Source organism: Gadus chalcogrammus, chromosome 9, assembly GCF_026213295.1.
Source record: "Gadus chalcogrammus isolate NIFS_2021 chromosome 9, NIFS_Gcha_1.0, whole genome shotgun sequence".
NCBI classification, from domain to species: domain Eukaryota; kingdom Metazoa; phylum Chordata; class Actinopteri; order Gadiformes; family Gadidae; genus Gadus; species Gadus chalcogrammus.
In genome coordinates, this window is record NC_079420.1 from 22,155,031 (window position 1) to 22,182,729 (window position 27,699).

A 27,699-nucleotide genomic window follows, 5' to 3' on the forward strand; every position below is an offset into this window, starting at 1 on the left:
TAGGAGTAGCCATGAATTCCATTTGAAGGTTTATGTTATGACTTGTATCTGTCGTATTGTGCTCCCACAGCCACAGCATGTTAGCAATAGGTTTCATAGTACTGAACTTGCACCCTACCACCTTGTCCCCATCATGCATTAATGTACATTTTAAGACGGTAATGTAGTGCTGTGTTCATCATTTTTCGATGAAGACCATTGAACTCCTTTTGAAAAATCTGCTTATTGTTCTGTTCTATTTGTTTGGTTTTTAAGTCAATTCTTGTATGACTCAAGTTGTTTGGTCAAACAAAGATATTAATCACCTTGCTATTTAATGAAATTTGGTCATGTTCAATGCCCCTTCAACTGATCACCTATTTTTGTAATCGTGAATTGGAAAGGCTTATTTAGCATTGTGGCTCTAGTGAGGTAAACGCCCAGTTTGAGTAATGATGAAATCCCTCATCTTGTTAACAAATACAAAGTACAAAGTACTTTGGCCTAACCAATTAGTCTTTATGATGAAGTAGTGAATTATGTGGTTATTCCTTCCAATTGATAATGTTGGCTATTGCTCAACAGAGAATTGGACATATTTAAGAATAATGTCTGTATGAAAACTATTTTGCTCAGTGAAAGACATTTTATAATTTATTTTTACATAGTGTCCTGCATGGGGAATATATTTTTATTGGCACCCCACTATGATCGATGTATATAAATATTCATAGCTTGTGATGATTCAAGTATTTTACGGTCATCGGATTCAGTGGAAAACTTTAGGATCGATCGATCCTGAAAATACTGTACCAGCTGTTAAACTGGAAAATGTTTCCATGAAAGGAATAAGGCTAATATAAACGGTGTCAGTGGAGTAGTTTAGGTCTTAGCATCGTAACTCTCGTCGTGCCTCACCAGCAGTAGCCGCCCCAGTGGCACTCTCCTACATAGCACTTAATTTACACATGTAATCCACGTCAGTTCAATGTTCACCTGAGTATACAACATACTCTGCATGGATAAACAGACGTTATTAGGACGTGTAATGATCAGTTAGTGCATCAATGGTAGTGTTTTCTGCTTGTCCTCTTCTACATCCCACATTGTTATGCTATAAAAGGCATGCTTGATATGCTTGTGGTCCTTGTTTATTAGCGAGTCGGTTCAAGGCGGCCCTCTCTCCCACTGCACTTCTAGTACACGATACCGAGCTGGAATGAAATCTGTTCAGAGCTGTGACCCCGTGCTATGCAACGGTGTATTCAACCAAGTAGTTTGTAGATCTGTGTCATACTTTGTATTTGTATCTTACTTTATTAGGTTGTTTATCTCATGTATTAGGTTCTACATGTTAGTCCAAATTGTTTTGAAATTGCCATTGTTTTTGTCATGTGATGATTTAATAAAATTGTACCTGTACCTGAAGTTAATCTTACATACAGAAAAAGACTTGCAACCAAGAAAGGCAATTCATTCAACCATTGCCACAGTCCCAGTTGTTCCATAGACTGTAAAACACAAAAATGTTATAAAATAATTGTGTTTAATCATTAAGAGATGACAGAACAAAATGTACATGCCTGACAAACTTTGATAGGAAGGCACATGTCACTAAGAAATAAAACATGACAATTGCACCCAAAACACAAACAACAATCTATACTTGGGTTTGAAAACAAACCGTGCTCGGATTGAACGCCTCCCCACCCACTTAACTCTGCGTATTCACCGGGGACTGGGCAGGGCAGCCAGTGGGTGGAAGGAAAACCAGTAGTTCAGATTCAGAATTGTTCAACACTTGACCAACAAACGTGACATTTCCCATTCCTGATCAAAGTCCAACCGATTTTCACTTCATATTATCCTTGCATAATAAAACTGCCCAAGTAAAGACCAAGTATTATTACTATGCTGAGAGGGTGCCGTGTTTTCCTCTGCTCCTTGTGTTAAAAGGTGTCCTACAGAGCAGGAACATGATGGGGGGGGCGAGGGGAAGTTTACAGGACGAGGGGAAACTTGGGTCAGCGGTAGAAATGGTTTAGCTTTCCTCCCCCGATGATAATTCTTCTACCTCATCCGCTTCTCCACCGATAGCCATCCAAAACGCTTTAGCTACCTGTGGAGGCATTTAGGACCAATTCAAATAGGACATAAAAACGTCAACAACAAAGAAATGTAACTAAAAGGGTGATGCAGCGTTGATGCAATTATCTTTACATATCACACCATAAAATGTGCGTAGTTTAACAATTGGCCAAAGGACTATAGATGAAAATTTGCCTGCTGGCTAACACTGCCACATTTAGAGAAAAGTTGATTAATGTGCACAGTCTTTTAAATAAATGAAGTGAAAGAGCTTTATCACTAGACTAAATGATCCGGATATTATAGTGTGCTCATGATTGAAAACTATTACTCACCTTTTCTGCATGAACTTTCCTCTGCTCGTGTGGTAAAGATGATGCCTTGTCTGCGTGGAAAACATGGACATTTTGTCATAATATGCTGCCACTTGTCATAAGTGCTGCTGTCCTTCCTGGTTGTGAACGCATCGCTAATTCAGTAACCAAATACCTTTCATTTCTTTGAGCTTGGTGAAAAGCCGTTCAAAGTTCTCCACATCTGCATCTCCGGCAGTGAGATTAGCCAACTCCTGGATGTCCAGATGAGTCATTGGATCTGAGGAAAAAATAAAGTGATAATATTTCATTGATCACTCATACTGTATACATGGTTAATTATTATATTATTAGAGTTTTGTTCACTAACCAACTATTGTTTCCACCCGAGCAGGCGTGATGCCCTCACTTTCTCTCACCGCAGGCACCTCAGTCTCGTTTGCACCCTCTGCTGGCAAACTAGAGGACTGAATGAAGGACTAGTTAGCTTGTCGGTTTCATGTTTAGCAAGCGCAGGCTTATTTTTTCAATCCACCATCTAGACTTTACTGAAGAACACAACTCATACAAACATTGAGAACATAGATGTGACTGACTGGAGGGTTTGCTCCACTGCGGAAGGTGTTGTGTCTGTTGGCCACAAGGCTGCTCATCAGACCAAAGCCCTGGTTGTGTTCTGGGAAATTAAAGGATCACAACACAACTGATTTCGGATCATAACTTGTATCATAATTTGAGCACATTGTCCAAAATAAACTTTAATTATTAATACTATGAATGTGAAATGATAAATAGCTGCATGCAGGAGTTAAGGCAAGGCTAATTTATTTATATAGCACTTTTCCCACACGAGGCAGACTCAAAGTGCTTCACATAAAAACATTGTCGTACAATAAAATTAAATAAAATGAAAAACATGAATAATACAATTTAAGATTTAGCAGAAAGCTAAAATACACATACAATTAATGATGAATTAGTTAATTTAAATGACTCACCATCTTTCATCTCTACACTGGACCACACGTTGGCATTCAGAGCCTGTAGGATCCTCTTCACCCCCGTGGACTCTGGGAAGTCATCTGAGAAACACGACGAATACAAAAAAGGTCCAAAATGTTGAACCCGCTCATGTTGAGTCATCGCGATGTAATGATGATTGCCATGATGATGATTATTGCAATGATGATACCATGACGTTAAACACTAAAGCACCAAAGAAGATTTAAAAGGGTTAGAAGAAATCACAGTAAAACATAAACTAGTGTTGTTCATTCATTACCGTCTTCATCCGGTAAGTCTTGAGGGTTGAGCTCTACAAGCTCAAAGGCATGGGCCAAACACCACTGCTGTGCTGCGTGCCTACTGACTCCTGCAACACACAGCAAAACTTCACGTTTCAAACCATCGCTCCGCATCACATTGAGCCATTCAAACAAATAACCACAAAGTGATGAGACGCAATACAAACCCTGTTCACAGACTCTGTCGCACACCAGAATAAGTACCTCTGGACCGAGATCTTCCACGACTGATATCCAAGGTGAGAGCTTTTCCAAACCATCCTTCTGACAACAGAATACACATAAAGTAAATAAAAACACAGCAAGGACAATTCTGTCACGGTACATAATTAAGATGCCATCAGTTACACAATAAGACCTACCGCTGTGCTGTCAAAATACGCAATGAAAGCCTGCATGGACTGTGCAATGTCGGCGGTCATCTGGAAGGGGCTGGGCACTGTGCACAGCCTCACATCCGCAGTGTAGTACTTGTTGTTTAGTGTCCATGGATACCAGGTCACCATCTCCTCCCGCTTTACGGGCTCTGGCAAACACTCCGTGCTGAGAATCTCTAAAACGAGAAACAAGTCAATCAATCATCATTCAATGGATGTAGGTAGATAAACTGTAACGACACGTCTGAAACGACACCTGCTAATGAAACAGCTAGACAAGCAACTATGTCAATTGGAGTTCTCACAGCGTAAGTCACAAGTAAACTAACTAAGCTGGGTGTCACCCAGTTAGTCAGTTTACAAGTGATAGCCTCCTTGGCTATGAGTTAGCCTCAGGTGACAGATCCTCGGCTAGGAGTTAGCATCAGGTTAGCTTCGTTGTTAGGATGACGCGCAGTCGGACTCACGTTTGATCAGCTCTTCCTCTTTGAACGCAGGGTCGCTGCTGGTGATGAGTATCGACGGGACGGTGTCCTCCTCTGCGGTCTCTTCGACAGATGACATGATGTAGGAGCAGGCAGAGGCGGACGCAAACACAGAACCCTACGCGATAGCTCCGTAAGGTGACCTTTGAACTGAGCCCTGACCGCCGAAGCTCTTCCGGTTCAACGAGGAGACGAGCGAAGGCTCATATTTTTAATATTCAACTTTTCTGCATGGTCAACAAACGCGGCTGTATGTACAACTTATCTGTTGAAAGACGTGGCTGGCTGCAGCTCAGGAAATGCTACAAATGTACAGACGTGTTTCATCACGTGACACTGTCATGTGGGAGTTTCTTGAACGAACAAATGAACCGACTTGGCGTCGGGTTGTCATGGTTACGATGAGTACCTCCAACAGGGGTCTCCTCCGGGATAATGCCACAGAGACTTTAAAAATGTGTCTTGACTTATTCTCTCCATGGCGTATGCATTGTGTTTTTCAGGTCAACTAATTCACATTTTCCTGACATGATGACTGCAACACTTAGAGGCGAAGAGGTGGAGGAACTGGGAAGAGTTATTGTGCAGGTAGGCTGATGGTGCTGAAGACAATAACAAGGACTGCTATTCTGGATCTAGGACCTAGATGTCGTTGAAACGGCAGTCTATAATTTGCTAAGCTTTTTATCTGACGACATAACATCAGAAGTAGTTTACTTTTTTTCTTCCACAGTGTAAGCATTTAGTATTATAGATTAATTTGGCATTGTTATAAATTATAATCTCGCCCATATTTCATGCTGCAGGTCCAGGAAGATTTGAGACAATTAAGGCGTGAAATTGCTATCAAAGGAAGTGGGGAAAAATTGGACCTCCTAGCCTTAGACAAAGCCATTCTCAGGACAGAATGTGGCATACGGGTAAGGATGCTCACCAGATAAATCCATTAACTCTAATTTATATGGATGACTGTTATTTCAATCAAACCGATAATGTTAATTGAAAGCAAGGCTTTCTCATCTGATAATAGAAGCATGCAGAGCAGTGTCTTAAAGCAGTGAACAACCAGATGCTGGTGCTCCCAAACATTGAAGACAAACACCCCACCTCACAGATTCCCAAATGGTAAGCAGACCGTTTCAGTTGTCACTTTAATAACCCAAAACAGAAACTGTAGTCATGAAAATAAGGCAGAAAAAAATATACCACAAAACACACTGCAGACACAGAATTTGAACATTAAATTGTTTTATTGAATCAAGTAAGTATCAAATAAGTAAAACAGTAAATAAATGTACAGGTTGATAGTGTTGTACACCAGTTGTCTCCTGTGACAATATTCCAGTAGACCCATCCATTCAATACACTTCAACAACCTCAGAACGATGTACTGTCACTGTTGTTTCCAGTCCATTCTATCTCTATCATGTGCTAAAAATACATCTAAACACACAGGGGACCCCCGCTGGAGAACATACCTAATGTGCACAGCCAGTGGGGAGGTCCTGACAGGATCTCCCCTGGGGAGAAGGTAAGCCCACATTCATGTTTTTAAAGTACTCCGGCTCATTTTCTTCATTCAGAGGATCCTTTCTTACACAAACGACAACCTTGGCCTGTTTGTCTGCCTGTTTTTTTTTCAGCACAAGTTGGCGTTGACCATGCGCCTGTTGTATAATCCAGCGCATCCAAAGACCAGGACCATCATGAACGAAAAGTTTGGGATCCCACTGCCATATGTTCACAAGAAAAGTGTGACCTCTGTGAGTACTCAGCCCTCGAATCGCTCAGCAACTAGGACTTTTACTGTCTGCATTTCCAAAATGCTTTGGTTCTTCTTATCACAAATTATAATAAGCAAGGAATACCTGGCACTCTGAGGATAAGAGGGTGAATCATTTGAACGGGGTGTTCATGACGGATACAACGGGGTCAGTTAGATCGGAATGAGCTGATTATCGAAACCATCATGGCTGTTTAGAATAAATCTTGTCTACGAAGATATTAAATTACACTACATTTATTTAGCTGTGACTTCTGTCCAAAGCGATTTACAATAATTGCATTCACCAATGAAGATATAACCCAAAAAGCGTTCATCAATTCATCAAATAGCAAACTGCTTTAGGCGCTAAAAAATAAAAACAAAGATAGAGAGGGACGTAGACCTAATGTCAACAACAGGAACATATAGTGTCCCTGTTGACTGGCTGGAGACAGGCCCCCCTCTTGTTGGCCTTTAGAGTTGCCGAGGGTCATCTCTCACAGCACATCCGGCTTATTGTTGCAGAATAAGATAATTATCCGGGACCCCTTTTTCTGCAAAAAAATATTAATGAAAAGGCCCATGCAATCTGGCTCCACCACTTTGCGCTCAGCCTCTCATTCATACTTTCTATTCCAAGATATTGATTCCGTGCGGCCCTAACGTTTTGATATCAATTACAACAGCGCAGGCTGCCTGTCTCACAGGAGACACCATTAGGACGTATGAGGGAGTCCCGACAACCGAGTAAAATTAATTGGCACGATGCTGCTCCTTGGCGGTTATTCCCCTCCTCTTAACAACGGGTACTTGATGGGGGAGTGAGGAGCGATGCGTCGGGGCATGTGTTACTGGATGACACCTGGTCTCCCTTCCTCCGAGGGAGGCGGCCACATAAAGGTCACTTGGCTTTAGCGATGGCAGCCGCCACCTCTCGCACAGCAAACAAATTAATCTTCGCCAAAGGTCGGCCACAAGTTTTAGACATATTTTTCACGCGTTTATCTGGCAATATCTTCTCCATGGGCATCTGTACTTGACATGAAGAAATAGGAGGTGGCGGGGGGGGGGGGGGGGGGGGGGGGGGCCATGGCTGTCACTCGGCTACGGAGAGAATGAAAGAGCTGGCTGCAGAAAAGGCAGCAGATTGCAGCACATCAGCATTCTCCGAGGGAAACAGGCGCCCGATTGCCACGCTATGGGCTACTGCTTTACAGCTGTCTTTGGACAGAAGTGGGTACCTATTCCAGCATGCCAATAAGACGGGTGTAGCTTACCCAACTGCTAACCACTGGCAATAAGCCAATTCTCCCCACACCCACCCCCTCTCCAGCATCTCAGGCCAGCTCATCTCCACTCCACTCTCCACTTTTTTTCTTTTTTTTCTCCCAGGTACCGCTTTCAGCAGCATATTTTTGCGTACAATTTTTAGATACCTCCCCTCCCTTACCCCTAGCCCATCTTAAACAGATGTGTGCCTTTGAGGGGAATTTTTCTGGGCACCTGCCTGCTACCTGTAGTCTGTCAGAGAGCTCAGTGGGCTGAAGAGAAGGAAGCAGGTGGACATCGAGTGATAGGTTTGCAGGAGCAGGAAGTTGAGACTTCATACGTATCTCTTCAGACCGGGGAAGACAGCTGAATCAATCACTATAAAAGCAATCAAGGAAAATTCCATCTGCAGTTTCCACTGTGCAGGCTTAACAGTTTATCTGTAAAGGTTAACAAGAGTAGGAAAAAGAATGAGTCTTAAATTCTGGTGAGCGCGACTCTGTACTTTGCAGAGTTGTAATTAATTACGGCAGTTTACAACTTTGTCAATGCGTGTGTTAATGTGTTATAGATCTCCCATTCGATAAGATCTGCCATCTCTTTAATCAAGATAATCTGTTTGTTGCACAGAAGTATTGTTCTATAACACATCCATCCACATAATTCATGACCTCCTGTGATGAAAAACAGATAACATTTAAACTGCTCTCTTTAGAGACTTGGTCAGATATTATGTGCCGTAACAAGCAAACCTTATGCCTAATGATTTAACTCTAAATTCAGCTCAGTGACAATGCTCATATTGATATAAATCATGCTGCACTATGACAACATGAATGAATGATTACAAAAATACAAAAGCTGTTTATTTAAGTGGTATTTAAGTGGTGGTTTATTCAATTCCTCTGAGACTGAGTACAATGTGTAGGATAAATGTAATTTTTTCTAATGGACATCGTCGATTTGCAGGGAGTTCCAGAAATGAGGTTTGAAATTATGCAACATACACCATTTCTTGTTCTGATCCAAAGTATACCTTCTATCATCCCCTGCTCCAGGCAGCCCACCAGGGGGTGATCAGCGTCCCCAGAGTGGGCCTCTTTACCCTGGTTTCTAGGCAGCAGCCCGGGTACTTTCCCCTGGCCCGGCCCGAGGCAGGAGGCCTGAGAACCGGTACTGAAGGGCCATCCTGTTTAGACTAATGCTCTGTGTGTTGGTCTGGATATTTTACACCTAACCTTTGTATCTATTGGTAACCAAACCATAAGAACTAAATGCATATCGCGCCTTGAGATTTTATTTAGCTAAAACTCATTTTTGTGAATTTTGTGAATATAGTCACACATTTGCTTGGATTGTGATGATCTGTGATATGAGACCATAACGCTGATATTGATCTATTAGCAGGGGGGCCGCGGCTGGTGGACGTCGGTCTCCCCTTGCCGGCGCCAGACGTCTCTTCTCTGCAGACTTTGGTCCAGCACAAGGTTGCGCCTCTCCACGCCAGAGAAGCACAACCCTTTCCCCTCAGCGCAGGTCGGTCTGTCCTTTATTCGCAAAGACTCTACCGCATGAAAAACCTAGATGCTTGGTGTAGTCATTTGAATATATTATCTATATCGACTCCAGATGGAGGATTTCAAACAACAAAGTGTACAATATCAGAACTACTAGTTTAAAAGTGGTGAAAAGCTCCATCTCTCCTCCTGGTTTTCGGAGGTTTGGCACGGGGATCTGAATACAAAGGTGTTGCTTCAGAAGCAATAAGACACTGTGTTGAGCGCTCGCTGCTACAAGCCAATCTATTCTTTAAAACAATTCCCTTATTAGCTATTATTTGTTAGATTACAATCCCACAACGACAGTTCTCTAGTAGTAGTTGTAAGTAAGTGCGATGAAGGCTGCTTCATCCTTGCCTTGTTTATGTGTGTGCGTGTGTTTCTGCGTGCATATGTATGTGTGTACATGTGTTTATTTGTGTGTGTGTGTACTTCTTCGAATGTGTGTGTGTGTGTACGTGTGCACGCCTGTTTGTGTGCATGTGTGCATGCGTGTGTGTGTGCGCATGCGTCTTTGTGTGTGTGTGTGTGTGTGTGTGTGTGTGTGTGTGTGTGTGTGTGTGTGTGTGTGTGTGCAAGTGTGTGTGCGGGAGTGTTTGTCTGCACTTGCGTGTGCGCGTTTGTGCGAGTGTGTGTGTGTTTGCGTGTGTGTTTGTGCATGTACGTGCGCTCGCGCTTGTGTGTGTGTGTGAATGCGTGCATGTGTGTTTGGGTGCTGAAGAGCCGCCCGGGGACAGGCCGGTGCGGCGCCGTAAGCAGCTAACGTGGAGCAAGGAGCCTGGGGAAGCAGCAGGGAGGGCTGGCAGAGAGGGCCCTGCCAGCCTGGCCGCCCTGCCACCCACGCCCCCCGCCAGCCCCGCGTCCCGGAGGTCAGACCCCCGGAGTTCAGACCCCCGGAAGCCAGACCCCCGGAGCACCGCAGGGGAGGAGTGCTGGGCCCCTGAGAGCCCTGAGGTTAATACGCACGGGTGGGGTTTAGGTGGCCTTTGGTTTTAGATGCATGAAAGGAAGGTGATTTAAAATAATTGTAACATTATTATTAATAATGATTTGTGTTTAAATTTTTCTAAATGTTGTATTAATGAATAATTAAAAGTATTATAATAATTATTATTAAAATAATTACTATCATTATTCTGATATTATTATTATTATTATTATTATTTTTATATTACATATTAACTTGCAATTTTTTTATAGACCTATATAGATTTACCTATCCACTACTACCACTACTACTACTACCTTTATTACTGCTATTACTACAACTACCACTACTACTACCACCACTACTACTACTACTACTACTACTACTATTACTACAACCACTACTACCACTACCACTACTACTACCACCACTACTACCACTACTACTACTACTACTACCACTACTACTACCTCTACTTCTACTACCACTACTACTACTACTCCTACCTCTACTTCTGCTACTACTTCTACTACCACTCTACACCTCAAAGTCCTTCCTCTGCCTCTAGTCGTCTCTGCAGGGCCGTCCCGCGGCGGCCGTCAGCCGGTTCCCGTTCACCATCGCGTGCGGCCGGGTCGACCCCACCGCCGCAGACTTCTGCCGCTTCAAGCAGCAGTTCTGCGTGCCGTGGGGCGGCCTGGTGGACGCCCTCCGCGCCCTGGAGACGCTGCTCCGGCGGTACGCCGTGCCCCTGGCCCGGGTGAACGGGGAGCGCCTGGCCGAGTGCGGCCTGGGCCGGGACCTGGCCTGGGGCTGGGCCACGCCCCCGGTGTCCGCCCTGCTCGCCACCCTGGACAACCAGCCCGAGGTGCTGGCTCTCCTGCTCCGCCCCGGCCAGCGCTACAGGGGGGAGGGGGGCGCGGAGGCGGCCGCCGTCCGGGTACAGGCCTGGTGGAGGGGCCGCCTGGCCCGTGCCGACTACGTGCGTCACCGCCGCCGCGTGTGGGCCGGGGGCGTCCTGGCCCTCGCCCTGTGGAGGCGCCTGCAGATGCGGCGGGTCAGGGAGCTCCTGCAGGCCCGGCGCCGCAGACAGCTGGAGAACCACCGGCAGAGAGCCCAGGTACCAGAGCGTCTCTGCTCACTTCAACACTGCACAGGAACAAGCTGCTTTCACCCCACTACACGTTCATCTTCATGTCGTATCTCGACACTTTGGAGAAATTAATGATACAATTCAGCCATGCATCCACCTTGCCAATTATAGCACTGACTTCAGACCCCAGTGATCCTGAGTGTATAGGTTGTGAGAGGTAAGCCTTCTGCCTCACTGTACCTTCCTCCCCTTCGGAGCAGGTGTCAAGTCCTTCGCTTTAGCGGCTACATCTCCCTGAACATGGCTGGCATATTAATTAAGTGTCGAAAACGCTTGTACCGTCATTGTCTGTGCGCACGGCTTCCTGTATGTTCTAAGCGCCGGAACATACGTGCGTACATACACCCGGTTAATTAAGCCTGCAGATAGGCCTCTGGCAGAACGCATGACGGAGCGCGGTGATTGAATTAATTGGTAAAAGAGGTTTGTAAGAAAGCATTTAATGGAATGGAGATGGTGGTGTTTTAATGCACGGCGGGCCTCTGTGTGGCTCACTGAGCGTCTTGGTGTGTGGAGCTCCATGTTGAGCTGTGGAGGGGGGGGGGGCATGAAGATGATGTGATGAGGATGGTAGAAGTCTGCATGCTTGTGTGTGTTGGTGTGTGTGTGTGTGCATATTTGTGTTTGTGCATGTGTGTGAGTGTGTGTGCGTGCCTGTGTGTGTGTGTGCGTGTGTGCATGTGTGCGTGTGTGTGCGTGTGTGTGCACGTGTGCATGTGTGCGTGTGTGTGTGTGTGTGTGTGTGTGTGTGTGTGTGTGTGTGTGTGTGTGTGTGTGTGTGTATGCACACGGATGGCTTCATTCTCTACTCTCCCCTCTCTCTCCTCTTCTTTATTTGCAGCATCTGGCAGCCAACTGGAAACACATCCACTCCTCCACGAGGACCATTATCCACATTCCATCATTAGGTACCTCTCTCTGTGTCGGCATCACATCCACACACACGAGCAGGCACACGCACGAACGCACGCACACGTACACACGCACACGTACACACGCACGTGCGGGATGCGGCCGCAGCAGGCCGGGCCCACCACTGCTCTGCTCCCAGCCTGTGTCTCTGGTCAGGGCTGCCTGTCTTAGTCAAATGGCTCTCTGCAGGAGACCTTTCCGAGCGCGGTGACATGCCGGGGCGCCGGGCAATTTACTCCAAATCACCATTTAATCCCCAGAATAAGCAAATTAGATGTCATCTTTGGGTGTCCGTGTTGGGACACGCCAGCGCTCACACACATGTGCGTTTAACCCCAAGACCAAAGGGAAAACAACATTGATTTAAAAAGAAATCAGCATCGACAAAGCCCACTTTTTCTCCACAGTGCGTTGCTCTCTGTGCCGGGATCCTGTCTCCGTGTTCCCATCCCAGAGCTGAGCCCACATTTAGACTGTAACCAGCCGGGTGCGTTGTAAATCATTGAGCGATTGTCTAAAATTATTAAGCCTAATTACCAGCAGATGGAATGCTTTATTTGCACTTGGGGTGGCTACGGAGAGTGGCATGTGAGCAAGGATAATTAGAAAGTTGAACCCCATTGTTGTTAATTAGCATGAATCCAATCATTTAATTACCTTTATTCATTTGAGGATTCTCTCTCAGGCAGAGATCCAGACAGACAGACCCGATCCTGGAGGGTTTCACTGTGTGCACACTCCCACTCAAGGCTCCAAGCAGGCCGCCCCAGCTATATTTAGGCGACAATAATCAACACCATGACAATAACAGCACAACACCCGACCTGCATGGTTTATTTACTCGGTTCGCAGTAATTGTTACAACCTTCTTATTGGGGCGTTGCTGCAATAGTACTGAGCGGAATGCAATTACAATCATCGAAAAACCATTAACATCATTAAGCTAATTAATTTCAGCAACCCATTTAAAATATTTTATTCAAACCCTGGTGCCTTTTAATAGGTCAGGACATCTAGTCCACAGACCGATGGGTGGGAGGATGGGTGTCTGTGAATGTGTTGGTGTGTGTGTGAGCAAGGTGGATAAAACACTAAGGCTGTGTTAGTGTAATTTTTACTTATATTCTACAATAACACTTAACACATATTTAATACCCACCATCATGTGATCATCGTTTTACAGATCGCCTCGTAACAAAAGTTTAAGGCGGATGCTAATGAATGATCTTTTTAGCATGAAATGTTTTGTCCATCTTTGCGACAGGCTACAGTCAGAGCCAGCGTTCGCAGTTGAAGGACTTTGGCATCCTGCAGAACACGCAGATAAGCAGGCTGGCTGACATCAGAGGTAGGGGCGCTCTGCAATGTTTCATATGTATGTGATGTAATGTAATGTAATGTTATCTAATGTAACTTAATGTAATGTAATATAATGTAACATAATTTAATATAATGTAATTTAATATAACTTAATGTAATGTAATGTAATATAATGTAATGTAATTTAATATAACTTAATATAATATAATGTTACTTAACGTAATGTTAAATTTGATGTAGGGTAATTGAATGTAATGTAAAGTAATAATGTAATCTAACGTAACTTAATGTAATGTCAAATGTGATATAATGTAAAATGTGATGTAATGTAACCTATTGTGATGTAATGTAACTAAATGTAATGTAGTGTAATGCAATGCAATGTCATCTATTGATACACATTTGCCCCTCTGTCCGCACCGCTTGTTACTTCAGACCCCAACGTGGATGTGATCTACGTGGCCCCCCGGCCCATGGGCAAGGACGTCGCTGGCTACTATGCCCGTTTGCTGGAGCTCCAGGCCTCGGGGGCCCCTGAGAGCCCCTCAGGGCCCTCGTCTTTAGGAAACCACAAGCGCTTCACCATCATCACACCAGAAGCCCTGGACTACTTCCCGGTAAGCTTTATGTGTGTGGCTGCTAGTCGTCCGTGCTTCATCTTCTAAGAGTAATGTGAAACGGCTGATCTAGGATCTGAGTGGTTGAGGGCTCTTAATGTGAAACGCCTGATCTAGGATCTGAGTGGTTCAGGGCTATTATTGTGAAATGCCTGATCTAGGACATGGGTGCTTGAGGGCTCTTACTGTGAAATGCCTGATCTAGGATCTGAGTGGTTCAGGGCTCTTGATGTAAAATGCCTTATCTAGGATCTGAGTGGTTCAGGGCTCTTAATGTGAAATGCCTGATCTAGGATCTGAGTGGGTGAGGGCTCTTAATGTGAAATGCCTGCACTGGCCTGTAGAGGACACTAGCCTGCTTAAGGACTACCACTGATAAAACTGTTTTAATGTTTTCTGTCTCGAAGGTTTGAGGTTATGAAAATAGAACGGTAACACTGTTAAAATTGGCTAAATGTTTCTTGCAAGGGAATAACCATTCAACAAAAGTTCTTCCTATTATTCAACTGTTACATTTTATTAGCTTTTTTTTTAAATATATACAGAAATTTGTATATATATATATATATATATATATATATATATATATATACAGTGATAGGCATACGTTTAGGCTCCCATGCTAAAGTTGATAAAAAGAGGAATAAAAATGTATCTTTTGGAAATAGATCGTTATGCCTTAATTAAAGTCCAACCTATAAAGACACCAATTTGCTTTGTGAATGAATAATGTATCGTAAATAAATAAATGTTCTCCATTAAAATATAGGGTGCATAAGTGTAGACCCCTATGTTCAATTCCTATAGAGGCAGGCTGATTTTTATTTTTAAAAGCCAGTTATGGATCCAGGATACTACGCATCCTGTTGAAGTCACCTAGGTCTTTTGAATTAAAATAGCCCCACATCATCACATACCCTTCACCAAACCTAGGGATTGGCAAGTTTTTTCTTCAGTTAGCCTATTAGCTGGTTTGATTTGCATTGAGAAATCATTAGGCTAAATAACCGCTATTAGGCTAACTGAAAACTTTACCATGGTTGCCTAAACGTATGCCTACCGCTGTATATATAGATATTTTTGGATAAAATATTAATTGGTATGAACCTATATCATAGATGTCCAATATGTTCATAAATGTCTGGTATCACTCCAACCCAAATGTGTTTTGTTATGTTGTGACTCACAACATATTCAATGTATTACATGGTAGATTCTTATTAATTTCTCCATTGATTTTCCTGCTGTTCCGTTGTTAAACTGTGCCAAGCGGTGTTGCTGAGATGAATAACTGCTACACATGGCTGGCAGCACACTCTGCCAGTGACAGAAGGGATAATTCCATGTGGATCAAATAAATACAGATGTGAAGTAATTAGTTGTATTCCCAAGGAGCTCATTGCTAGGACACATTAAAGGGGTGAAGGATTGGGTAAACCGTCCACTGGCAGCTTGTATCAATTCAACCTGCTGCAGTACAGGAGAGGTCACCGCCCTGGTGGCCATTACAATAATAGATCTGTTGTCTGTTCACTATGATAAATCAGGCTCAGGGGCGATCCTTGGTGGAGCCACACAGAGCTCCCAGGTGTTGAGCTCACCGCTCACTCTCTCTCCTGTGTGGGGGTCTCCCTGCAGACCCACAGCATGTGCCTGTCCACGCTGCTCAAGTACAGCCCGCACGCCCTGCGGCGCATCAGGAACCTGGTCCAGGGGAGGCGGGCCTACATCGTGGGCGGCGTGGCCTACGCGGATGACCTGGCGGTGGCTGACGAGCTGGGCGTGGCCATCCTGGGCCCGGAGCCGGACGTGGCCCGGCGCTACGGCACGAAGTCTGGAGGGAGGGGGGTCTTCACCGGGGCAGAGGTGGCGGTGCCCCCCGGCCATGGGGGGATTCACTTCCTCCCCGAGGTGAGAGCGACAAGGCCAACCACAACACTAAACACACCCTGAGGCCCGAGCTGGGGTCCTCACCCATGGTTACACTTTTGTGTTTTGATGTGTCTGGCTGGCGGTCAGCTCCATGAAACTCTGGCTCGGCTGATGACGCACAACATGGAGGTGCAGCGTTGGATCTTCAAGATGGACGCTGAGTTTGGCGGTCGCGGCACCGCCTACTGTGACGTCTGCCACCTGGGCTGCCACGGTCGGGCCCTGCAGGAGTACCGGCGCCTGGGCCCTGTTCTCTGGAGCCAGCAGTGGACTCAGGTACTGATGTAACTGTTTAGGAGAGGCTGTGAGCCTGTAGGTCCAAATACTTGATTTTACTTTATCTGTGTGATACATTTGTTTTTTTTGCAATAATGCATTCAAAACACTTCACACCAGTCATTCAATGCGTTCCTGTCAGGGGAGTTTAGTTCACAGTGAGGTCACTCTGTGACCATCGGTCAGCTTACGATAAGGGTACAGCCACACAGTGGTCCCTGTGGTACAGTATGTTTAAGTACCATGCAAACTGAGAGCATTAAATCAATGGCTATCTGAGCATGCTGACACCCACACCCTAGGCTAATGCATGTATGCTTTGAGGGGTTGAGGAGCACAATAAACACAGGGACATGGTTCCCTGCTTACCTCCTAGCAGTGGAGGTTGAGGCTCCTAACCTAACCCCCAGTATAATATCATGGAGCGGGAGGTATGGGAGGGAGATGTTTACCTTGTAATGTGTTGGTTGGTATTAAATCTCGAGCGCTTGCTTTCTTTTGAAAGTGATGCTCAGAAATGTGTGGACTGAATCTGGGTAGGGTTGTTGGGACTCCTTTCTAAAACACCAACAACACCAAACAAAACAAATTATCCAAAATAAAAGTGCTGGCTGAGTATTTGAATGTGTACTCACTTTCAAAGCCCGTGGCTCTTACTTCTCATATACTTACAAAGTAGCCTTTGATTTTCTGTCAGGCGTTAATTACCGCATTTGGCCGTTTAACAGGGAGCTTCCTGTAAACTAATTACTGGCTAATCATTGTGGGCTTGGAGCACAATGATTTTACTCTTTATTTCATTTCAAAGCACAAACAGCCCTCCCAAGCTTCTTATGGTGCTTACTGCTTTGCTCCCATTAGCTGCTTTTTGAGTCATTCTGTGTATGTGTGTGTGTGTGTGTGTGTGTCTGCATTCATGTAAGTCTGTGTATTGTGTCGGTTTGTGTGTGTGTGTGTGTTTTGCAGGGCTGTAATTGTTGTGTCATTGGTGCTGTTAATTATTGCAGGGAGAGAGAGAGAGAGAGCGTGAGAGAGCGAGAGCCCAGGTCCATAATGGTGGCTGAGGCGGCGCGTGGGAGTAAATGTGTTTGTCTCACCAGCTGGGGTCCCATGGAGAGGGAAGAATGCCGAGGCCCCCCAGCGCAGGCTGGCAGCCTCGGGGCTCCGGGGCCATATGGACACAACACTTAAACTGGCCTTTATTCTACACCTTGCTCTTTTAATCAAAGGCAAGCCCACATCCTGCGCTCCGCCGCGCCACGAGAGGCTTCCAGGGGCCGGGCCGGGCTCTATTTCTCCCCAAACCAACGGGCTGCTCACCCTGTTCTATATATTACACTTTTCATGGAGTTAGCGGACCTTAATTCTAATGTCATGGGCTCCTTCTGCAGAGCGTTGGAGCCATTATGCATGACGCGCTGACGCATTTACCATAACAAAACATTTAGGGTGTACAATCAAGTGTATGAATATTTCAGGGTGGATTTATCTCTTTGCTACACACTACCCCTACAGCAGCAACAGTTGCTGCCACACTTAAAGCACGGCAGCATATTTTGACATATAGCACTCATTACTACAGCATAAAAGATTTAGCGCTAATAGCAGACACCGTGACTGCTTCAGGACACTCTCAATTAACAACACTCTGGAGGATGTTGTCTGTGTCCTCAAGTTTGACGAAGTGTTCATTACAATATTAACATTTAAAAAAAAAAAAAAGGAAGAAAAGCAACAGACTTCTAACAGACTTCTTATTTATAAAAGAGATATGGACGTACACATTTGGACCTGTACAAACCCCCCCAAAAAAACACGATTCCCTAGAATCCGTGCTGAGCTCCCTCCTGTCAGGATCTCCCGTCTGTGTGCTACGCCGCTCCTTTGTGTTGCTGCTGTAGCCTTGGCATCAGCAGAGACGCCGGGCATATGTTTTAATTACTGCCTGGTCTGAGAGGGGTGACTCTGCACGGGGCAGCCGGCCTCCGACGTCAACAAGGTAGCCATGTGCCCTTCCAACAAAAAGATCAGCCCCTCTGTTTCCTCCAGAGAACACGAAAAGCTGTGTCTGGAGGGGCAGAGAGAGAGGGACAAGGAGGAGGAGGACAAAGCCTGTCCCCTCCCAGGGCTAGCAGGGAGAATGGGCCCAACGGGCCCTAATATATGGAGGCCCGAATGTTGCAGGACCCCCCCTGCGACACATACACACACCCCCGCCCCCCCCCCCATGTTCCCTCTAAGCCTTTCCTCAAAGAGAGGTTAAAGATGTGTAGATCTGCAAACATACAATGCCTGAAGGGGCTGGGGGCATGCAAACACTTAAACACTGCGACACCCAGCTTGCGTATGGATCATTAGGCACCACGGGGCCGAAATGACACCTAATAGCCTGGGCAGATGGAGCATTTCCTGCAGGGTCACGCCGCGGCGCAGCCCCTCTCTCTCTCCAGTATTCAGGTGGAGCTTCCTGAATATGACCGGACGAGAAGAGGCTTTTAAAGGCTCTGCTCTGTAAATATTGCCAACGGTTCCTGTTTTAGTATGGATTTAAAAACAAAATAACTGTGATTTTTTCGCATAAATTCTCCCAGGATTTGTTGTTGAATCATGCGCATTATGTTCCCAGAGGTTGATGTTCCTCCCACGTTTTTTCTCCGTTTGGAACAAGATAACCTAAATCGGGGGGGCATACATCTCATTTCATTATCCGGGCCGCGTGGACACTGAGCAACGCTTCCAATCCTATCGCAGAGTCCTGCTCGCAGTTTAAGTCCAAATAATTTATTGCAAAACAAGCAGTTTTCATTTGTTTCTTTCCCGCTGTTTCATTGAAGCACACAGGCAAGTCCCTGGCTGAGCGCGCTCTTCCGTTGAAAATGGCACACGCTCCCTTACCCTCTCTGCCGCACCATTGTGTGCTTTATGGCTGGTGTAGGGAGCAGGGAAACACGCGTGTAGTGTGTGACCTCGCCTCTCAAACCGTAGCTCGGATGGGAGAATGCTATCGCTGACATGACTGGAATACCAACGTGCACAATCTCTTCTTCCATACTAATGTCAGGAAATGCTCAGAAGAAAGTCATTTATTTAGCAGTGAGGGAGTAAATGAGGATCATCTTTATTATTGTTATTTTTGAATGTGGGTTTTCATTTCTTGAAAATAATTCTGCTAAAACAACGCAAGCACAGTCGGTGTGAGTGTTGGTTCTCACACCGCAAAACAGACCGCATTCAGTACGAACTAAAAGACCAAAAAACCCATGAGAGTGGTACACAAGTGTTTTCGGGTGGACACAGTAAAAGTTTGCAATTAACAGCATAATTAAGTGGCGAAACCATTACGCCGTTTCCTAGTTACAGAAACAAGAGACTACTATCGATCCCCACGTCAGGCCCTGATTGATCCCCAGACGGAGGGGGGGTTTGCTTTAGGTATTCATCATCTGCCCCAGCCCTGGGTAGTTGTTATGGCGGTCTCCCTGGCTTGTGAGTTAAAGCCATTAGGCTCTCGAGGCCTTCTGATAATAGGCTGTCACTCCCAGATACGCCCGACGGACACGCACAAAGAGATTGAAGCGGCCCCCTAAACCGACGGGCTAACCATAACAGACAGTTACACCAGTGATTGGGCTTTTACGTGTCTACGTGTTCACCGCCGCGGCGGTGGACACTTGGAATAGTTGAGTAAAGGCAGGGAAAATTGCCTCAAACGCGACAGGAAAACAGTAAGGTGGATTTGATTTTAGCGCCTTTACCCTTCTGTTACAAGTGTGCTACAGTGTGAGAGCTCACTGTATGCAGAGCTGACTCCACCGCTGGGATTACGTGGATGTTCTATTTGATGTTGATCCTCTGACAACCCCTTCTGCTTCCTCGCAGGAACACGTTGTGCATAAGTATGTGGACCAGATCCCTGCTTGGCTAGCCCGCCATGCCCGGCCTGCAAACGCCTCCTGCTTCCCCGACTGGGCTGGCTTTCTGAAAGCCTTCCTCCGGCGAGGTCAGCCTCCTATTGTGAACCGTTGAATGCTTTTCACTCAGGGAAGAAATAACAACATTTGGATGTCCATTCTTAATTTCCTATGCCCTTGTTTAGTGGGTGATAATGTAGAGCCCTTTTTTATTGAATAACAAATGTATTTCTTTGGACAGATGTCCTGCCCTCATTTCTTCCTGCAGCTGTGACTGCTCATACCTCCAAACTATTTCTTTAACAACTTAACAAAGTAGAAAAAATAACTTAAAACGAGGAAAGAATAAGTTAAGAGTTGGCAAGTGCAACTTTCTCCCTCCCTCTGTCTGTCTGTCTGCGCGCCCAGGGGGCCTGGTGGAGGCCTACCCCCCCTCCCACAGTGTCACCTGCCTCACGGTAGATCTGCTGCTGGAGCCCGGGGGGGAGGTGAGCGTGCTGTCCTGCGGTGACCAGCTCCACGGCGCCTGTCGGCTGGAGACCCTGGGCTCCTGTGTCCCCCAGGCCTCGGTGCGCCCCGATGCCCTGCACGCTCTCTGCTCGCGCGTGGGCCGCGCCTGCCTGCAGCGCCACATCCTGGGGTACGTCTCCCTAGACCTGGCCACCTTCCTGGACCCCTGCACCGCCGAGCAGAAGGTAAGACGCGGGCGGGGAGTGTGTGAGTTCAGTTTAAAGCCGTCTCCGGTCAGGTAAGACACGGCGCGGCGGTGGTTCGGCGAGGCGCCGGGTATCTGAGGTCTCCCATTTCGCCGTGCGCGGTCAGGGAGATCAATTTTTAGGCACATTGTGGGAATATATATTTCTTTCTTAGATAGATGCCTCCCCCACTTACTGCCCCCCGGGGACCCGCAAAACGGGGAAGAACACAGTTGGCACGCGGCCAAACGTTTCACAAGGCCGTGTAATAAACTGTCAGGTCTCATTGTGTCAATACGCTGATTCCACCGTTTAAAGGCCGACCTTTCACCCCGCGACACTCAGGAAACTCCGAGCTACCTTATCCTCCAGACAATAGGTCATCCTAAAGTGATCTGACCGCTGGCTGGGAATACCTTGTCAGTGTTTAACCCCTGACTGGTCACTTGCTCCACTCCCCTTCCTGATATTTATCTTTCTATTATATGGTGGGGCTCTATAGCCGCTGTATCTTATCTGTCACATTTTGATGCGTTGAAACCTGCTGGATTTATGTTATTGCGAGGAAGGTGCGATGTGTGATGGGCTAAAGGCTGGGCGTCACGCATGTAGCCACATTGACTACCTATTGATCCAGAGCAGGGCAATAAAGCGCTTCTCTTGACGAATTGTGCTATAAAATAAAAACTGAAACTAAAACACTTAAAGGAATGGACTAGAATTGTTTTACAATTTTGCAAAAAGTGATGATAAATGTTTTTGTCTTCCTCTCAAAAAGACAACGAAAAAATAATTACAATGAAAAACATTTTTTGTTGCCGTTTTGTTCGTTTTTGCCCTCGCTATATATTAGTTAATTTCTCTATTTGCATAATTTGTTTTCCATTTGGTTTTGACGCTGTGTGTACAATCATAATGGAATTCCAATCCGACGGCGATTCAGGACAGATTTTCAGAACGGAAGCAGCCACTAGAGGGAGTTGTGTTATGGACTTAGTGAAGGATTTCAAGCAGGCAAAGCCGATGCATATTGTCTTGCTTTGACGTTTATATGGATAATTGTATCATACTTTAATGTACTGCAGGGAAGAATTTATTAGTCGCAAAATTTGGTACAAAGAATTATGTTGGGTAAAGATTTTCAGGTACTTAAATTCACTGGCTACCTAACTTTGGTTGGGCAGAACCTGATGACATAATCTTGAGCATCCAAAAGGATAGGATACACTCACAAGTTACACTCTTCTTGTTTGAGAAGAAGAGTGTATTATGACTGCTGCTGAGCAACAGTCATAATATAGAGACAGACAGGCACACATACCAACAGACACACATACATCCCAACTAGACACATTCACAAACTAGGTCTTTATATATTTATATGTCATAGATATGGTTTATATATAATATATTTATATATTAATTCTACAAACATATTTATACATAGCTATTTAATTAAAAATGTATGACTTACATGGCATCAATCAATTATCTTTGACAGTTACAGTGCAGCCTGACAATTAATTTTACATTGAACATAGATCCCTGACTGAATATAGCTCATTTTCACTTTTATCAAGAACTGACCGCAACAGCCTGCGCCTCAATTGAAGGCAGATCCATTATAGTCTGAATCACAGCTCTACACAGACACAAGCGCATGCACATGCACACGCACACAGACACACAGACACACACACACACACACACACACACACACACACACACACACACACACACACACACACACACACACACACACACACACACACACACACACACACACACACACAAACGCAGGCACACACACATGTGTGCAGAAACACACACTCATATTCACACCACATCCGCACACACACAAACACACGCGCGCACGCACGCACCTGCGCACACACTCATTACTACCACGTACAAACCTGTCTGGATTTAAACATCCATTTAGATTCAAACCTGTTGCTAAAAGCCGCCTACTTTATTTGATGGAAAGAAGTGGGTCACATATGTTTGCCCTTGCAGTGTTTTTTCCTCCTCCACATTGTGGAACGGTGGGGTCCCATCTGCAGCATTAAGGTTTTTAATGAAAATGCAAGGCTATAGAAAACAGGTACAATCTGGGTTCGAGATTTTCCCCAGCTTTGTTAAGAGGGACAATGGGGAACTGCGGTTTGATGTTGTGTGAGTGGGGTGAATGGCTCCGTGAAGTGTGTCCATTGGGGCCTTATGCATCAACCTGGGGTCCACATGGACCCTTATCCATTCAAAGGTTGCTACCTCTAACTGTCCCAGATTATTGGGGAACCCGTCTCCTGTAAGATGCCTCATACCAGCCTCTGTAATTTATGTATCTATTTACTTATTTCAATTTTTCAGTAAACCTACCGCTTATCATAATAACTGTAATATGAGTTGAGGTTATTTTCATACATGAAGACAAATAAAGATTATTGAGGCCATTCTTCGGTCTTCAATAAATCTTAAATTAACCTTGAACCATATATGCAGACACATTTGTGCTGTTGTCATACAGGTGGCTTTTTTTCTATACATTTATTACAAATTGTTGAAATTTAAATCCAATATAAATGGTCCTCAAAATTTGAATTGCTTTAGCTCCCTCAATTATTGTCATTCTTCCCTTAAAGTATCTCCACTACAAATCAATTCATTTTTATAAATGTATAATAGATTGATATAATATATATTATTTTTTACTACTAATTGTCTCACCCTCAAAGAGATTATTGTTTGTTCCACACAATTCTCTTCATCATGACCTCCAACACCTCAATAGGGATTTGGTTACTTTTCAGTCAACAACCCAACAATCCTCCTAGGAGGACAATTTATAATACAGAAGAAGAAGAGGCGTCCGCTTGACTGGCGTGGAGCGCGGTCAGACGTCCGCGTGCCAGAGCAGGCAGCGCAGCGGTAGCCAGCGCGCCGCACGAGGCAGCCAGCTATTTGCATTCTGTGGCAGCAGCGTTTACTTTGACAAATAGGAACCGCACACGAAGGCAGGCCACTGCCACTTAGTTATTAACAACTCCTTCACTCGTGATTTATATGCCATTTTGAAGAGAGGGCATAGCTATTAGGATATTATCTGGGAAAATTAGCCCCGTTTAAGGAGAAGGCTACGACTGGACCTGACCCCTTAATATACTTATAATGACGCCATTTACCACACATATCACAAGTGTGTTCCTCAGCAGACGCGTGGCCTAGCATTCTAACCATTGGTTCAGTGCCATTCCGCTGCATTTAGAATAGGATACTCTCTAAACCGGTGGTCTGGTTTTTCTTAATGCTGACAAATACACACACACACACACACACACACACACACACACACACACACACACACACACACACACACACACACACACACACACACACACACACACACACACACACACACACATATATATATTTATATAGCTGAATGATTTACCATTTTTTGTCTTCTCCCTGCCATCCTCAACATGGATAATATTGTAAGGAGTTAAAAGGTATTGGCCTTATTTAATATTTGTACACACTGTTTTAAAATCGTCAATGTTCAATAGCTCCTTCAGCAACAAAAAATAAAGCATATATTGCTATTATAAGATGCTGCTAAATAATCTCTTGATTGTGATCTCTTGTGTGTGCAGGTGTGGGCCATCGATCTGGACCTGAGATACAGCGACCAGCTCGCCCTGACCCAGTTGCTGCTGCTGGTGACGGGAGCTACGCTGGACTGCCGGTCCTGTCGTTTACTTGTGCCGCTGCCAACCCAAGAGAAATCCCCTGAAACAGAGAGCCCATCCAAAGTACTATGCCCTGTTCCTTTCCATAGACTTTACCTCCACATCTTTACTCTTCTGTTGACTTCACATGTTGACGTGTCAACGGCTACCGGTGGCTTCAGGGAAATACTTTAGTTTGTTTTCTGCAATAGTCTGGTATAAAGGGAGCAGAGGCTTGAATCTAATTATTTCCAACTGCATTGTTCTCACCGATTGATCAGTGTTTTTGCAATGGATTTTTGTTAAATACAACTAAATACTGTAATTACGTACTGAGCCGAATTGGTGTTTAGTTGATGAATTCATTATCATTTTGATAGATGAGCCTAAATAAACGAGACATTAATAATTCATAGCACATTCATTATGCATGTGTATGTGTGCTTCAACCCCTCATCAGCCCGATGCCGGGCCTTAAACAATAGCCGTCCTTTATTAGCAGCATGCCTGAGTTTACGCTTGTTGAACCCAGTTTGTTTTATTTGATCAAACTGTTAGCCAGTAGCCTGGTGTTTCCCCGCACAGCTTTTCAGCCCCTGCACCGGTTAATGGCTCTAGCCCCGGCTATCATTAGGGGCCTGCATATTACAAACACAATTAAATCCCTGCTGGACGCTTTTATCGTCGTGCGAGGGTCCGGTATCTGACAGCTACAAACATGAGGCCATCGCGGCGAGTTATGGCCCGCCTCCTGAGCTCAGCGGGTCTGAGCCCGCTGCTGCTGTCTCCCCCAGGGGGGCGGACAGGGCCCGGGGCGGGGGTCTCTATGAACTATATCCCACCTCCATGTATTCAACCTCTGGAGCGTTACTTGTTTTTGTATGTATTTCTAGAGTCGGAGGATCTCCGAATCTTTGAAAACTCGTTGATGACAATATAGGTCATGCATTTCTAAGCGATTTTTGCATTGTGATAAATAGGAGGTTTTTTTTGTTTTTTTGTCCTTCAAGTGTTGTAAAGGGAGTGTATCTCGTACCTTATTAGCTTCAACATTTAATTATTTGTATGGCAAAAAAAAAAAGGGGGAACCACTTGTCTTGCAATTTTATTATTGACTGAAGTGTAATTGCCGTTGGGCATTTGGTGCTGACAATCTGGAGGAGAAATGGCTGATCCCTGTGAAGAGTTTTTAAAGTGTGTGAGATGAGTGAGCACAATGACCTCCAGGCACGCCTGCTACTGGTAACTTACCATTAACTATGTTTTAGAAGTCAGTGTGGAGTCATTAGGCAGAGACTCTTACAGATTCACATGCAAGGTCGTTAAGGAGCAGGTAGGGGTGAGGCACCTTGCGCAGTAGACTGCCTTGGAGGCTCAAACCCGGAACCTTTCAGCCGGCAGTCAAACCCAACTAGACCTGATTGTGCAGTGATTCGCTGTTCTGTTGTTGTTGTTTTCTCCCAGCATGCTGTGGGCCACCGCTACGCCGTGCTAGTGAACCGCCTGCTCCACACCAACCTGTCCATCTTCTACCACAGCGTGTTCTTCAGCATGTGCAAGGCTCACGGCATCGGCTACGACACAAAGGTAAACACAATGTTGACCCCACTGTCTCTTATGATTGATTCTATCTCAGGGGTGAGAGAGAGAGAGAGAGAGAGAGAGAGAGAGAGAGAGAGAGAGAGAGAGAGAGAGAGAGAGAGAGAGAGAGAGAGAGAGAGAGAGAGAGAGAGAGAGAGAGAGAGAGAGAGAGAGAGAGAGAGAGAGAGAGAGAGAGAGAGAGCCAAGGTCCATAATGTCCACTGACATGTGATGTTGTGTTGTGTTGTGTTACAGAGAAAGAAAGGCACTGTGTTTGTTCTCCATGACAGCAGTGATAGACACAGCATTGGGATGTTGTAAGTATATTTTACATTGCGTTGTTACAGTTATTGTAGTCCCCCCTCTCACCATCCATTGAGTTGGATGACCCTTCACTTTTGAGTCCAAATCTGTGAAGCATCACTTAGAAATAAGGTCACTTCAAATGTATATCACTAAAGCCTTAAAATGTACTTCTAATACTTCCAAATCTGTTCAAATTTACTGATAATATGCAAGGCATTATTTTCAGTTGCTTATCTATTAAACAATTCCTACATAAAAAAAACATGAACAGTAGAAGGGCTACGTGCAAACATTTACCTCACATCTCCTAACGTCATCAGATGACATGTACGCAATTTAAATGACCACGGTTCAACAGACAGAGACAAAAGACTGTAATTTCAATGGATTAGGGTCTGAGATCACTTTGCACACTAAGAATATAATCCCCCTATGCATCTTCAAAGAAGAGGGTTATTTAGGATATTTATCACACAAATCCTTTGGCTTCCTCATCCTGTCTAATGGCCGCATTATGGTGAAACACGGCCCCGTCCCTCCCCTAAAGACCTGCAATAGTGTCAGCTGAAAGTTCTCATTTACCGAGCGCTGCGGATAAGCAAGGTGATTGTTTCTGGGCTGGCAGCGATGGGATCATTAGTAAACTCGTTTGTTTGGGGTGTCATTAATAGAACCGTCGGTGATGATCTCCTGGGATCCCTGGTGACCTTTGCTCGGAATCTGTCAGTCATTCATCAGGAAATATCATCCCCTAAAACACAAGGAGACACTAATTTCAAGGTACCTCGTTGATGACCTAACGATCGCTCCCTTCATCTTCATCATGTCGTTGTGTTGTATATTCAGTCAAGCTTTCACAGGGCATTTCTACATTCTCTCTATACCATAGAGAGAGTGTAGATGAGATGCTGTTGATTTGCAAAAGCTGGGGTAGTGATTATATGTTGAAGTTTTTTATATCATTATTAGGATTTGCTGAAGGACATTGAAGGTGTGCTGCAGATGGCCATTCAGAACAAAGAGCAAGCGTTGGAGGCTGAAACATCTTAAGGGCTTTCCGAATACTGTTAGGTTTCATGGGGTTTCGACAGCTTAATCCCACTATGTAGGAGCTGAAGCACAATATTTTGGCCACGTTATAATATAGTTAGGCTAGATCTAGTTAATTTTAAATAATTTTGTTTTATTAGTTCATAAATG

At 45.0% G+C, this 27,699-nt stretch overlaps 2 protein-coding genes across 3 annotated transcripts; one reads left to right on the forward strand and one right to left on the reverse strand.

Annotated features, from left to right (window-relative positions):
* Nucleotides 1-1,035: 1,035 nt before the first annotated feature.
* Nucleotides 1,036-4,888, reverse strand: aagab (alpha and gamma adaptin binding protein). 2 transcript variants are annotated; one of them, XM_056597977.1, is made up of 10 exons: nt 4,530-4,861; nt 4,048-4,238; nt 3,853-3,946; nt 3,664-3,753; nt 3,380-3,463; nt 2,978-3,057; nt 2,752-2,848; nt 2,557-2,661; nt 2,403-2,452; nt 1,036-2,098 (listed from the first exon to the last, which is right to left on the reverse strand). In XM_056597977.1, the coding sequence occupies exons 1-10, from the start codon at nt 4,624-4,626 to the stop codon at nt 2,021-2,023; spliced, it is 966 nt and encodes a 321-aa protein (XP_056453952.1). In that variant the 5' UTR covers nt 4,627-4,861; the 3' UTR covers nt 1,036-2,020. The 2 variants fall into 2 exon arrangements, with proteins under 2 accessions (XP_056453952.1, XP_056453951.1); XM_056597976.1 differs by having other exon boundaries at nt 1,039-2,098; nt 3,853-3,949; nt 4,530-4,888.
* Nucleotides 4,738-27,699, forward strand: iqch (IQ motif containing H). The gene is made up of 21 exons (XM_056599713.1): nt 4,738-5,135; nt 5,354-5,467; nt 5,578-5,672; nt 6,003-6,078; nt 6,191-6,310; nt 8,640-8,754; nt 8,986-9,117; nt 9,862-10,094; nt 10,637-11,188; nt 12,063-12,129; nt 13,398-13,481; nt 13,889-14,070; nt 15,709-15,981; nt 16,090-16,278; nt 20,158-20,278; nt 20,598-20,884; nt 24,538-24,696; nt 26,077-26,199; nt 26,449-26,510; nt 27,171-27,279; nt 27,469-27,699. Exons 1-21 carry the CDS (start codon nt 5,076-5,078, stop codon nt 27,547-27,549), a joined length of 3,234 nt encoding a protein of 1,077 aa, XP_056455688.1. The 5' UTR covers nt 4,738-5,075; the 3' UTR covers nt 27,550-27,699.

Coding starts and splice junctions, on each gene's coding strand:
- aagab (XM_056597976.1), bottom strand. CDS start 4,626: ATGTCATCTGTCGAAGAGACCGCAGAGGAGGACACCGTCCCGTCGATA. Junction 2,453..2,556: donor CAAGCTCAAAGAAATGAAAG/GTATTTGGTTAC, acceptor TTTTCCACGCAG/ACAAGGCATCATCTTTACCA. Junction 2,099..2,402: donor GGAAAGTTCATGCAGAAAAG/GTGAGTAATAGT, acceptor ATGCCTCCACAG/GTAGCTAAAGCGTTTTGGAT.
- iqch (XM_056599713.1), top strand. CDS start 5,076: ATGATGACTGCAACACTTAGAGGCGAAGAGGTGGAGGAACTGGGAAGA. Junction 5,673..6,002: donor ACCTCACAGATTCCCAAATG/GTAAGCAGACCG, acceptor CTAAACACACAG/GGGACCCCCGCTGGAGAACA. Junction 10,095..10,636: donor GGGCCCCTGAGAGCCCTGAG/GTTAATACGCAC, acceptor CTCTGCCTCTAG/TCGTCTCTGCAGGGCCGTCC.